The following is a 15057-nucleotide window of genomic DNA, read 5'->3' on the forward strand; positions in this document are numbered from 1 at the left end:
TGATTAATTAGTGTCATGTATTTATATATTTACAGAGCACATAGTCATGTCATGGACATCTTCTATAGCACATTACAGAGTACATAGTCATGTCACTGACTGTCCTCAGAGGAGCTCACACTCTAATCCCTACCATTATCATAGCCTAATGTCCTACCATATTATTATTATGTATTTATATAGCTCGGATATCTTCTGCAGCACTACAGAGTACATAGGCCTGTCACTGACTGTCCTCAGAGGAGCTCACACTCTAATCCCTACCATAGTCACAGTCTAACGTCCTACCATATTATTATTATTATGTATTTATATAGCTCGGATATCTTCTGCAGCACTTTACAGAGGACATAGTCCTGTCACTGACTGGTCTCTGAGGAGCTCACAATCTAATCTTACCATAGAGTCTAATGTCCTACCATATTATTATGTATTGATATAGCACTGACATCTTCTGCAGCACTTTGCAGAGCACATAGTCATGTCACTGACTGTCCTCAGAGGAGCTCACAATCTAATCCTACCATAGTTATAGTCTAATTTCCTACCATATTATTATTATGTATTTGTATAGCACTGACATCTTCTGCAGCATTTTACAGGATACATAGTCATGTCACTGACTGTCTTCAGAGGAGCTCACAATCTAATACCACCATAGTCATAGTGTAATGTCCTACCATATTATTATTATGTATTTATATAGCACTGACATCTTCTGCAGCACATTACAGAGTACATAGTCATGTCACTGACTGTCTTCAGAAGGGCTCACAATCTAATCCTACCATAGTCATAGTGTAATGTCCTACCATATTATTATTATGTATTTATATAGCACTGACATCTCCTGCTGCACTTTACAGAGTACATAGTCATGTCACTGACTGTCCTCAGAGGAGCTCACAATCTAATCCTACCATAGTCATAGTCTAATGCCCTACCATGTTATTATTATGTATTTATATAGCACTGACATCTCCTGCTGCACTTTACAGAGTACATAGTCATGTCACTGACTGTCCTCAGAGGAGCTCACAATCCAATCCTCCATAGTCATAGTCTAATGTCCTACCATATTATTATTATGTAATTATATAGCACTGACATCTTCTGCAGCACTTTACAGAGTGCATAGTCATGTCACTGACTGTCCTCAGAGGAGCTCACAATCTAATCCCACCATAGTCATAGCCTAATGTCCTACCATATTATTATTATGTATTTATATAACACTGACCTCTCCTGCAGCACGTTACAGAGTACATAGAGTAGTCATGTCCCTGACTATCCTCAGAGGAGCTCACAGTCTAATACCACCATAGTCATAGTGTAATGTCCTACCATATTATTATTATGTATTTATATAACACTGACCTCTCCTGCAGCACGTTACAGAGTACATAGAGTAGTCATGTCCCTGACTATCCTCAGAGGAGCTCACAGTCTAATACCACCATAGTCATAGTGTAATGTCCTACCATATTATTATTATGTATTTATATAGCAGTGACATCTTCTGCAGCACGTTACAGAGTACATAGTCATGTCACTGACTGTCCTCAGAGGAGCTCACACTCTAATCCTACCATAGTCATAGTCTAATGTCCAACTATATTATTATTATTAAGTGTTTATATAACACTGACATCTTCTCCTCACAGGTCTATGGTGTATCCGAAATGCACACATCAACAAAGCATCCTGCAACAGAAAATATAAAACAACATGCTAATTGCAAGCATTAGCAAAGTGCTTGTATGAGATGACCCTGAAGCCTGGTACACACTTTCAATTATGATTGGCCAATCACTGACCAATTTTACCACTTTTGTGTACTATGAGCGTCAACAGAGATTGAATATTATGTATGAGCAGATTGTACAGGTAAACTCTCATACTGCATAGAGGTGGTAAAATTGGTCAGTCATTGGCCAATCATAATTGAAAGTGTGTGCCAGGCTTAAGTATACTTATGCTAGAGGGGACCTGATGTGTGTGTGCTGTATGTGGGAGACACGAATGGATGATCCATAACACTTGTCTCACAAAGACCAAGAGTAACAAAGTCCGGGTGAAATGACATTTGTACACAGTCCCCGCAGCATGCTCTGGCATAGCTCCAATCATTGTGTGTATTATTTTACTTACTTTACTTCTGGCACATATTTATTCGATTTCTGGTTAAAAAAAATAACCTAGAGCATTTTAATTGAGAGACAGTCCCCTACTTACAAACAACTCAAGTTACATACATACAAAGTTTTCTGTATGTACAAAATATACAGCACTGGTTTTTGTTATATATTTTTGTTGTTACACGTTACAGTATTGTATAAACTGTGGTAAAGAGTTTAAAACAAATTTAAAAGCACATTGAAAACAACAATAACAAAAAAGAAAATGATGCTTTGGGCCTGATCCACAAAGCGGTGCTAACAGTTAGCACGCTGGTGAAAAGCCCTTTATCATGCCTAAACTCAGTTTAGGCGTGATAAGTTTAGGCGTGATAAGTTTAGGCGTGATAAGTTTAGGTATGATAAGTTTAGGTGTGATAAGTTTAGGCATGATAAGTTTAAGCACCAACTGGGTTAGCACCGTAGTGCACAGCTGATCAAAAGTTTTGCGCTAGCAAAGTCTGGTGCACTTTGCATAGAATTTAATGGCGCTGCTTTGCGTGCGGAACTTTGCGAGCGATCTAAACTTATCATGCCTAAACTTATCATGCCTAAACTTATCACGCCTAAACTGGCTTTTCACCAGCGTGGTGCAATGGTTATCACGTCTAAAGTCTCTAACTGGGTTAGCACCGCTTTGTGAATCGAGCCCTTTATGTCCCAATCCAGAGTTGTCCAAAAGTAAATCATTGGTCCACTTTTCAGTGTGTTACACTGAATATAAATTTGCCTTCTTAAAACAACGTATTCGCATTATTTCAGGTATAAGTGGGCAAGTGTGGTTTCTCATGATGCATCACTGCCAAGTATGCAAATACCAATCTCTTTATGCCCCTCAAACCCAGGCGCACCTCCTAGGCCAAGAGGCCTCTAAGGCAGGGGTCTCAAATACAAAAAGGGCCAAAATTGTACACTGGAACCTAGTCGCGGGCCAACATCAATGTCTACTGGCCACATTCCTCCCTTATAAAGTTCCTAAGTGTCCATTGACCCCCCCCCCCCCCCCGCCCTCCTCCAACCCCTATACAGTTCCCTGGTATCTAGAAGCCCCCACCCTCCCCTATACAGGTCCCTGGTGTTTAGTGCTCTCCCACTACCTCCCCATATGGCTTCCCTGCTGATCTAGGGCTCACCCTTCAATATAGCTTTTCTGGTGGTCTAGAGTGGGCCAAACATAATGCAAAGTGGGAAAACCACTTGAGGGCCAAATTTAATGGCTCTGAGGGCCAGATTTGGCCTGCGGGCTGGAGTTTGACGCAGGGCTGTGGAGTCGGTACAATAATCTTCCGACTCCTTGGTTTATGAAACCACGACGCCGACTCCGGGCACCCAAAATTGCTCCGACTCCTCGACTCTGACTCCTTAGTCTAATACTTAACAGGGCTGTGGATTTTGTACAAAAATCATCCGACTCCTCAGTTTATGAAATCAACGACTCCAACTCCGACTCCGGGTGCCCAAAATTGCCCTGACTCCAACTCCGACTCCACAGCCCTGGTTTGACGTGTGTGCTCTAAGTTGTGTAAATCTCGTTAATTAGATACTTACATCTGGATCCTGCAGAGGCTTCCCACCTCTTCCTGGCCAACACCATTGCCACCCACAGACCCCCGAACAAAATCTGTCAAAAGCTTGGCTGCCCTCCCAAGCCTTACTGCGCCTGCGCAGGAATGGGTGAGTATGCTCCTACCCAGTGGACGAGCGTCTCCGGCTTACTGCACAGGTGCAGCCATGCTTGTGTGACTGCAGCACGGCCGCATTCATGCGTGACAAGGAGCTCAGACTTGATCTTCAAGAGGGTCCTAGTAGTAGCGGTCTGAAGGTGAACGCAGGAAGTAGGCCTGAAGATAAATCCAATTTAAGACGAAGTTGCGATCGCCAAGATCATGATTTCAGGATCGTCAAAGCGGCGATTTCCGCAATGACGTCATTTCCGCATGGGGGGAATTTTGAAGAAGGACCTTCAAACTTCCCCCAAGTCCCAGAGCGTGTGGCCCTCAGCATCGGCAGTGTTGGACATTCCTGTCCGTCCTCTATCACCGTCTGCCTGCTCTTGTGCACGGCATGGTTCCTGTATGTCACGTGACAGACAGGAAGTATGTCGTGCATTAGAGCCTGCAGGAGGCAAAGTGGATAGACGGGCATCGCTGGACTCGTGCTGGAAGGTATGTCCAGCACTGCCGCTGCTTGGGGGACAGAGGCGGCACAGAGAGCTTCCCAGAGGGGGAACAGAGAGACACAAAGGGGGCACAGAGACACAGAGGGTGCACAAAGAGAGACAGGACAGAAAGGCACAGAGGGGGAACAAAGCTATCAAAATCGCAATTTTGGACAGAAATCGTTCAATTCATTTTTTTCCTAAAATTTTTCAGGCCTATCTGGAAATTCCAGAGGCTTCCCTCTTAGGTAATTATCTATTTTTGCATTTTAAGTATAAATAACTGTCTCAGTCTTGATAGTTCTAGTGACATAGACACTCAGCGTAAATACATTGATGAAGACGCTATAATAAGGCTGTTTATGAAGGCAGAAAAATGCTTTATCTTCTATGAATGCAATGCGGCTTTTAGTAGTGCTTGACACGTTTCGTGGACATTTAAAAACTGCTTCCTCATGTCCTGTATTCTTCTAGGCCAATTTTAGCTGGATCATTGACGCAAAACAAACTTCTTCTTAATAGGGCCCAATGACCAGTTAAAGGTCAACAGTAAGTAGGTGTCTGAAGATTAGTCGTCTTAAAGGGGAGCTGAAGAGAGAGGTATATGGAGGCTGCCATGTTTATTTCCTTTTAAGCAATACCAGTTGCCTGGCAGCCCTGCTGATCCTCTTCCTCTAATACTATTAGCCATAGCCCCTGAACAAGCATGCAGCAGATCAGGTGTTTCAGACTTTAAACTCAGATCTGACAAGACTAGCTGCATGCTTGTTTCTGGTGTTATTCAGATACTACTGCAGAGAAATAGACCAGCAGGGCTGCCAGGAAACTGGTATTGATTAAAAGGAAATAAATATGGCAGCCTCCGTATATCTCTTACTTCAGTTCCCCTTTAAGATTCACCAAAAAGGATATTGTAATGCCTGGCAGATCTCCTGCTTTCTTTTCAGCCGCTATGCCCCAATCTAACGCCACCTTCTTCCCCCTATGTGGTGCGTCCCCGCTTGAACGGGAGGTGAAGAGCAACACCTGCCCGACTTCGGTTACGCCCAGGCCTTGGAGGTGCAAGGTATAGCAGCTGAGGACAAGAAAGCCAGAGTACCACCAGAATAAACAAGACTATGTAGCTGGGTGATATGGAAGAGGCTACACAGATCCCTACAGGAGTTATGGAAAAGGGAGCAAGATTGCCCAGAGCAACCGCAGCTCTGGGCTTCCGATACCGCCACAAATAAACAAGACACAATGGTTGCTCAGTGCGATGCCGCACTGAGCCTCTGATCTGAGTAACAAGACAAACCACAGACAGACAGACAGACTGGCTGTTAGCGAACAAGATACACTGGTTGCTCAGGGCGAGTGCTGCCTGAGCCTCTGTGTAACAAGACAGACAACAGAGAGACAGACGGAATGCTTGCCAATCTAGTCGCTGCCCCAGCAAAGGAAAACATCCACACTGATATAGACAAGACAAACAGGTAGGCGTGCAACTAATAGCAACTGCTGCTATAGTTCCATCCTCAGGAACAGAGCAAGCAGGATAACTACCAGTCACCAACGTGGTGAAGGCAGTCTCCCACTAGCAGGATGGTAAAACTCCACTGCACCCCCGCAGGTGCAGTGAACGTCCAGGCAGGCAAGGTAATGCAAAGCAAGTCAATACAAAATACAATATCACAGCATGGACCCAGCAACAACTCAGGTAAGCTGTACGCTATGTCAGGCGAGGTCTGAAATGAGAGGCAGGCTTTTATGTGGACATCAGCCAAAGGGAACAGACATGCAAATTCCCATACAGCTGAATGGTAATCATGCAATCCGGTGCTACACTGATTGAAAGCTCCGCTGCAACCGGCAGGAGGGATCCTTACAGATATACGTGGTAGCCTTAAAAGGTGAGACTTGTCCAAGTCTAGAGTGCTGTTTTAGGTCCTCGCCCAGCTAGCATGCTCCCTCCTTCCCTTCTGCTCTCTTAACTTGTAGGGTAAAAACATTCAAAAAACCAGATGAGGGGGGGTTGGCAAAGTTTCTGGGCTACCCATAGGCTTCCCTCTAATAAGACTGAGGTAAGTATCTAGTTTTTTGTTTTGTTTTCTTCGAGCGTGCTCTAAAGTTATTATTGCTATCTGTGTCCCTATTTGGACATTTTTGCATCATTTCCTGCTTCACAATTAGGACAAATTCAACCAAAAAAAAAAAAAAACTTTACAAAGTTCAATAAACTCTTCCAAGTACCTTGAAAAAATAACTGTTTTGGTTGAAGTTTCACGTCTATGTTTATGTGCTTCTGTTTTCCTTGCAGTTCCTGAAGCCCCGGGACTCTGTTGACTATCCAGACATGGCCAAGGAAGCCGGTGAGAAAAGCAGCCAGAATCCATGCTTTATGTTTGACTGAGAGGATTGGTTCAGCAAAGCGCTGCCCACTGCTAGATCTGAGCAATTTGATTGGCCAATGAAAAGTGGATGCTTGTATGCACCATTAGGCTACTTGCACACCAGGACGTTGCATTAGGTGCTACGTTAAGGTCGCATAACGTGCCCCTAACGCAAGGCCTGGTGCTCTTCGATGTGGACGTCAGAGTGAGCCGCGTTGTGCAGCTCACTCTGGCGCCCGTGATGCGTACTCTTGGACGCATGCGGCATCACGTGGTCCCACCCGGCCAATCGCCGCACAGAACGGCCGCTCCAGGAAGTAAACACTGTACGTCACACCGTGCAGTGAATATTAATTAGCCATGTGCCTGGCCGCTCTCCGCTCCTCCCCAACAGGACTGCGCATGTGAAAACAGTCTAACGTGGCTTAAGCCGCTGTAACGCCATAGCATGCTGCACGTTCGGAAGAACGTGCAGCTTTACATGTAACGCAACGCGGGCAGTGTGAACAGCCCACTTGTGTTACATTGCTGTACGTTGGGGGAGCGTTACAGGCTGCACTAACGTGCGCCTGTAACGTCCCTGTGTGAAACTTCAGTATCGCTGAGAAAATGGTATACTACAGTTATCCCATCAGTTTAGCTGTATACATCACAGGGGTTAATGACAAAGCTCATTTCAGCCTGCTTACTTGTAATGATGTAAAGCGTGCATGAAAAACACACATGTGACATGGGAGTGTCCAGGTTTCCTGCCAGCCAATAGATTAGGCCGGGTGTGAAAAATAAGTCACAATTGCTCCTGAGACATATGGAGGCTGCCATATTTATTTCCTTTTAAACAATACCAGTTGCCTGGCAGCCCTGCTGATACGTCCGGCTGCAGTAGTTTCCGAATCACACACCTGAAACAAGCATGCAGCTAATCTTGTCAGATTTTTGTCTAAAGTATCTGATCTGCATGCATGTTCAGTGTCTATGGCTAAAAGTATTAGAGGCAGAGGATCAGCAGGACAGCCAGGAAATGTGCATTGTTTAAGAGGAAATAAATATGGCAGCCTCCATATCTCTCTCACCTCGGATTGCCTTTAAAGAGACACTGAGGCGACAAAAAAATGATGATATAATGAATTGGTTGTGTAGTACTGATAATTACTAGAACATTAGTTGCAAAGAAAATATTTCTCATTTTTATTTTCCGTTATATAGTTTTTTTATAACATTGCATCATTCTCTAATATTTGCAGTTTACACACTACTCCGCATTCTAAATGATTTCACAGAGCAGGCCAGTGAACTTTTGAACTGTTCTCTGCAGGGAAAAAAAACAATACAGTGACTGACATTTGAGATAATAAGCTTCGGAAGACAGAGCTCTTTGAAAGTCGTGGAGCTCAGTGGATCTTTTGCATATATAGAAACTGGAGTTTCTTAACTCTTCCTGTGATGGAAACCATATTAGAATTGTCTCTGCTCCCAATGTGTTATTTTTTAGCTGTACTACACATACAAATTATTATATCATTTTTTTTTCGCTTCAGTGTCTCTTTAACCTCTGCATTGCTGGTAGAGGGTGCGTTCTCCTGCTGGCAGAAGCAGACACACACGGTGATGCAGGCATTCAGGACACGGAGGAGGGGAAGAGGCTTGAGCTGTCATGTGACCACAGCTTTTACTTTTGGACAGAAATACAGGATTTCATCACTTTTTCTTTCAACACCAGTGTAGTGCAGTGCAGGGAGATGTGGGGGTCAGATGTGGCCCACAGCCTAGACTCTAGACGGGAAGTACTGCTTGCCTAAGATAGGAATTTTTGAATGCAGTTGTATGTTTTTACTCAGATTTAATAATCGGGATAGATACAGAGGCTCCAAAAGAATAAAAGTATCTAAAAAGTTTAAAACCTGAGGAGGCCGTGGTGGACTTGCCTCCTCCAAGCAGACACAAAAATTGCCAATGTGTTTGTCAAATACAAAAAAAAAATAGTTTATTTACATGTTCCGGGGGAACAATGCAACGCGTTTCGCAGGTTTGATCCCGCTTCATCATGCAGTAACAATGGAGCAATAGCATATGTGGTCAGTAGAAGAGCCAGGCACCTCTCACGGAGAGAGACCACATATGCTTCCCTTCGGCCCCATTCACACTTGCGTTTTGCCTTGCAAACGGACCGGATCCTGATCGGATCCTGATCGGATCAGGACCTGATCCTGATCGGAACCGTACGGTTCTGATCAGGATCCGATCCGGATCCGGTCCGTTTGCATCAGGCATGCATCAGGCTGCCATCAGGATCCGTGGGCAAAAAATAGCGAAATTAAATAAAAAAATGTTGGGGTCAGCAGAAGGTGCACCTGTAGAATCAGGTTCCTCCGCTGTAGGCCTCACCTCCACCTCCGATATTCTGCCAAACAGCTCCAGCACGTCTGTCACTGCTGCTCCACTCCAGACATGCTTGGCCCATGTGTCCCCATCCGAAATGGCCGCTTGGATACGCATAGGAAGTGGGGTAGAACTTCAGGTTTTTGTAGGCAGTGTGTTCTGTGCCTTCCGTTCCCCATTGGTTTCTGTGTGCCTGATGGTGCTGTCAGGCTCCGGTCAGGGTGCGTGGGCCGGAGATCCGGACCCAAAAAATAGCGCATGTTGGAAAAGAGTCCGGATCCGATCCAGCTCCGGTACGTACGGAACGGACGCGTGTGAACGTCCGCATAGACATTACATTGCTATGTGGAACGTACGTTCCGTTTGTACAGTATGCGTTCCGGATCCGATCCGGAAAATCCTGATAGCGAACGCTAATGTGAACCGGGCCGCCTCCTCTTGTTTTTGAAACATTTTAAGATACTTTTATCCTTTTGGCGCCTCTGTATCCATACTACGCTATATCAAGTCCACCCCTGGTGGAGGGGTGTATCCCCCTTATATCCTCCTCTATGGAGAGTGACTTGAGAGGGGTCAGGTCTAATCTCCCCACCTGCCTATACAGTGGCTGCCTTGGAGGTAACCCTGCTTTGTGAGTATAGCTTATAACTCAATCATACGTAATTTCAACTACCAGTACATACTGATACACTATATTTGGCTCCTGGTGTCCCTACGCTATGTAATAATCAGGATAGGAAGATGATCTCTTTGCAGCGTTAATGCAGTTCTAGCACAGATACTCTTCTGACATAAGGCAGTGACAGTACTCAACATATTGAATAAGTGAAAGAGTCGCTCATAAGTGTAGAAAAATATAAACATCAGCTTTATTTCGGAACTTTAAAAACCGTTAAAAAAATGGCCATCACAGAACGCTCATTCATCCTCATATGTCCTCACACAACTCAACACTCATATACCCCTTCTGGTACCGGTACCAGTTTATTCCAGATCTTCAGAGAGGGGAAGAGGACTATGTTGTGATTGAAGACAGATTGGATTGTTTATCCTCTTCTCACTGCAAATATATTGTACAGATCGCAGCAATCCTGCATTTCCGCTGCAGCTGCTGGGAGCATTCACAGGCCAGGGGACTTGAACCCGCCCACCGACGCGTTGCGCCTGCACACTTGTGAGCTTCCTCAGGATGTGTCAGTACTCCACCTCCTGTGTGTTCCTATTTCAAGGCAGGGGAATTCAGCACATGCCATTGATCTATCTGTGCGCCGCAGGCCTAAACTTCTCAGTATACGGTACTTGGTTTGCAGGGCTCATAACAAGTAGTTTGGCAGCAGATTCGGCAGTGGGGCTCTGGATGCTGAGGCATTCATGAAAGCAGATTATCTCTTAGAACAGGGCTTCAGAGGCATAACTAGAGGAGAGCAGCGCCTGCAACCGCAGGAGGGCCCCAAGCTGCAGGGGGCCCATCTACTAACCTTCCGTTCCCCCAATACAGGGGTCTATCTATTATATCAGCTGTCTTTGTGGCTACATTTGTAACAGGTGTGAAGATTATGAGGGCCACATTTGGCTTATGACCCGTGCAAGATGGGCCCCCAGGCTGTGAGGGGTCACCAAGGGGAGGCAAGGGAAACTTGTGTGTGACTATTGGGGGGGGGATGAAAGTTTTTTTTTTTTCCTGGGGGGTTCCATGAAATGTAGTTACACCCCTGCAAGGCCTCTACAGTATATCAGATGGATGACGGAAAGGACCACTATCACGTAAAATTGAAAATACACGTACTATTTCTTCCAGAGTAAAATTAACTATAAATTACATTTCTCCTATGTTGCTGTCACTCACAGTAGTTACTAAAAATCTGACTGAACTGACATGTTTTTGACTAGTCCATCTTCTCATGGGGAATTCTCAGAGTATTTCATTTATTCTTTACTAAAGCACTCCCTGGAAAGGATCTCTATACAAACATGCAGGCCGTCCTTCCTACTCATTTGCCCACTATTCTGGAAGTCGGGCTGAGCAACTGCCGTTCACAAAGTGCTTTTGAAAATCCCCCGTGAGGAGATGGGCTAGTCAGCTCTGTCAAATCTCTACTAACTACTGTAAGTGACAGCAACATAGGAGAAAAGTACTGGGGGGATAAAGATATTTTTATTTGAAAAAAAAATTAAATTAATAAAAACAAACAAACGTGGCAGCGGCAATCAGATGTTGCCAACAGAAAGCTCTGTTGGTGACAAGAGAAGGAAGCAAGATTAATTTGTGTGCTGAGTTGTACGGCCCTGCAGCAAGCTGTTAAAACTGCAGTGTGCTGAATTGTAAAAAATGGCCTGGCCACTAGCCTGTGGTCCTCATCCTGAAGCGGTTAAACCAAGTTTCTTGCAATCCAAGCTTTTACTGTATTGGTAACACAGGAGATCCTCCCTGTGAGAGTTTATTTATAATTCTACCAAAGTCTAAAGGTAGCCATACACTGGTCGATTTGCCATCAGATTCGACCAACAGATAGATCCCTCTCTGATTGAATCTGATCAGAGAGGGATCGTATGGCTGCCTTTACTGCAAACAGATTGTGAATCGATTTCAGCATGAAACCGTTCACAATCTGTGGAGCTGCCGCCGCCGCCTGCCCGCCAGCTATACATTACCTGATCTGGCCGCGCGACTCCCCCGGTCTCCGCTGTCTTCTTCTCCGCGCTGGTCTCCAGTCCGGCTGGCTTCACTGAACTTCCTGTCCAGGGGAAGTTTAAACAGTAGAGGGCGCTCTACTGTTTAAACTTCCTGCCGGGACAGGAAGTTCAGTGAAGCTGGAGCCCGGAGTGTAAAAGAAGACAGCGGAGACTGGGGGAGTCGCGCCGGCCGGACCAGGTAATGTATTGCCACTGTATTGTGTCGGTCGTCGGGCATTCGAACGCCGCTATCGACGCACTCCCGACTCGCCGGCGATCGAGAAAAATCTTCCGCATGGACGGATCGACGGGAACGATTGATTTCAGACGGAAATCGATCGTTCTGTCAGCGTTTGTGCGAATCGCAGTGATCACAGCAGATTCGATCACAGTGATCGAATCTGCTGTATATCGGCGGGAAAATAGTTAGGTGTATGGGCCCCTTAATGGAGATTGGAAGCCAACTACAGTATATTGTTTTATGTCATGAGCCCAGAACTACAGGAAGCTGATGGCTGCACTGTAATCTCACTATAGCTGCTGATGGAATGGTACTAATATTGTCTCTCCCTGTCCTCTCCCTCCTACAGGTGAGAAAGCTCTAGCGGATGCCGGAATCCCGTACTCTGCCGTGGAGCAGGCCTGTGTGGGCTATGTGTATGGTAGGTAACTGAGGATGGTGGGAACGGGGGTTGTTATTGTGAGTGGAATCCTGTAATTTGCATTATGCAAACATTTTTCTTCATACAACAAAAATACACTGTGTTGGTATGCTAAAAAGTACACTGTACTTGGGATATGCACTGGTGGTGCACGTTTCCATTTAATACAAAAAATGCCAACAATCTATTTCAGAGTGAGCTACAAGTCTAATATAGTCCTTGCAGCATATACACATAATCAAAACACCAATATATAAAAGGTTCATGCGTTGTACCTTCAAGCTTCAAAATGTGGGCAGCTTCAGTGCATGAAGACCACCAACACACCCGCAAGACTGGGCACTCACCGTTTCCCAATGACCCCCTGCAAGATGGGTCAGATGCGTTTGTGGGATACTCTCAGGCGATCTCCAGCCTCTACCGATCCACTGCTCACTTGTGCTGCTAGATCCTCATAAAGGATTCACCTCAGAATAAAAGGGTGAGTGCCCAGTCTTGCGAGTGTGGTGGAGGTGTTCATGCACTGAACCTGATGCAGTAGAAGCTGCCCACTTTTTGAAGCTTTCAGATATATACATGAACTTTGTATATATTGATGTTGGTCTCAGGCCTCTTTCACATTAGACAAGGCGTGCAGGAGAACGCCGTTCTCCTGCGCGCGTTGAATAGGCTGCGGCGTGCCGTCGGGATACTGCGGTGCGACGCTGAGTAGCGGCGGTAGTAATTAATTAACCCGACGAGAAAACGCAGATTCCCGACGATAAAATGCTCCTGGGTGTTTCGTATCGAAACGCAGCGTCGGGTGTGAAAGGTAAAATTAAAGTCTATGGACTTTCATTTTACCTTGGCCAACGCAAACTGTCGTCGTTGCGTTGAAACGCAGAAAAACAGCTGTGGTGTGAAAGAGCCCTCAGGACATTCAATTATGTGTATATGCTGCAAGGACTAAACATTTTTCTCCAGCCAGCACTTTAGTGTTAAAGGATACCCGAAGTGACATGTGACATGATGAGATAGACATGGGTATGTACCGTGCCTAGCACACAAATAACTATGCTGTGTTTCTTTTTTTCTTTCTCTGCCTGAAAGAGTTAAATATCAGGTATGTAAGTGGCTTACTCCGTCCTGACTCAGACAGGAAGTGACTACAGTGTGACCCTCACTGATAAGAAATTCCCCTTTGTATCTCTTTCTTGCTCTCAGAAGCCATTTTCTGCTAGGAAAGTGTTTTTAGTTGGAATTTCTTATCAGTGAGGGTCACACTGTAGTCACTTCCTGTCTGAGTCAGGACGGAGTCAGCCACTTACAGTCAGGACTGAGTCAGCCACTTACATACCTGATATTTAACTCTTTCAGGCAGAGAAAGAAAAAAGAACACATCATAGTTATTTGTGTGCTAGGCACTGTACATTCACATGTCTATCTCATCATGTCACACGTCACTTTGGGTATCCTTTAAAGAAAACCTGAACTGAAAATCAAAATAACCATACACACATCATACTTGCCTCCCGTGTAGTCTACTCATCAATCTCTTTCTCCTCTCCTACGTCTGTGATCAGTGGAATTCTCTGTCTTCCATTTTGAAAATGGCCATTACCCCATAACAGCTTCCTGGTCAGCACACTGTAATATCGCCCAACTGTTATATTTCACTTCTAAAAAACTCTTGTTAGATCTGGATTGAATCATTGTTAGAAGAAAATGTTGAGCTTTTGAGTGGAACTGTCGGAAAGGTAAGTAGGTACATCATGTGTTCATTTTGAATAATTTTACTTGTTTCAGGTTCAGTTTAAGGCCCATTTTTACTGTCTTGCATGCAGTTTGAGAACGGTTGCGAATTAAATTTTTGTGAAAACATATGCATTTTTATGCAAGTTTTGAATGCAAATTTTTGCATCCATTTTTAACAACAAGACCTCACTGTGACTGCACAGAATATAAGAAGAAGCCTGTTAGATGAGAAAGCGGATGCAGATTTTTTGCATCCAAAATTTACATGTGGAACTGTTGACTTCTATTGCATGCGTATCGCATGTGGAACAATGCATGGTGAGAAAATCTGCAGCAACCAGCCTGGGTTTTTTTTTCCTGCATCGGAGCAGATCACAAAAAAAACACATTTAAAGGATACCTTAGTCCAAAAGAAAATTTCAAAACAGGTGAGCAGGCAAGTGTAGTGGGCTCTCCTCTTGCCTACCGCTCACCTCCCACTCCCACGTTCTTCTCCAGCTCCCTCCGTTACTCTGTACCAACCCTCCGAAGCTACTTCTTGGTTGGGAGGGTTGGCCGAAGACTGTGCAGGCGCTACCCAACGTGACGTCGTGCATCCTTGTTTACACCCCGCGGCCGGGAGCGCTCTGTGCATGCACACTACATAGTTGTAGCGTATTGCACATGGGCAGAGCGATCCCAGCCACAGGATCAAGGATGTGCGTTGAGACCTACGCGTTTCATCATCCAACTCAAGAAGTTTTAACTCCTACCTAGCCTATTAGCCCCTTTGTAACCCCTGTAATACCTATACAGGTTAATGCACCTTTAATGATTGCCACTTGTAGCAATCAGGATGTAGTTGGGTCTCTAAACTGGTGACAGGTTGCAATAAAATCATGACACGGTTTCTCCCCCCTTCC

The 15057-nt window shown here is 45.0% G+C and overlaps 1 protein-coding gene across 1 annotated transcript in view; it reads left to right on the top strand.

Annotated features, from left to right (window-relative positions):
• The window catches only part of SCP2 (sterol carrier protein 2), a 97607-nt gene that overhangs the window by 1009 nt on the left and 81541 nt on the right, over positions 1 to 15057 (top strand). Inside the window, exons 2-3 of the mRNA XM_068238983.1 lie at positions 6635 to 6686; positions 12350 to 12421. Of these exons, the coding sequence (XP_068095084.1) occupies positions 6635 to 6686; positions 12350 to 12421 (124 nt within the window). The remainder of the gene's footprint in view (positions 1 to 6634; positions 6687 to 12349; positions 12422 to 15057) is intronic.

Source organism: Hyperolius riggenbachi, chromosome 6 (genome assembly GCF_040937935.1).
Source record: "Hyperolius riggenbachi isolate aHypRig1 chromosome 6, aHypRig1.pri, whole genome shotgun sequence".
NCBI classification, from domain to species: Eukaryota; Metazoa; Chordata; class Amphibia; order Anura; family Hyperoliidae; genus Hyperolius; species Hyperolius riggenbachi.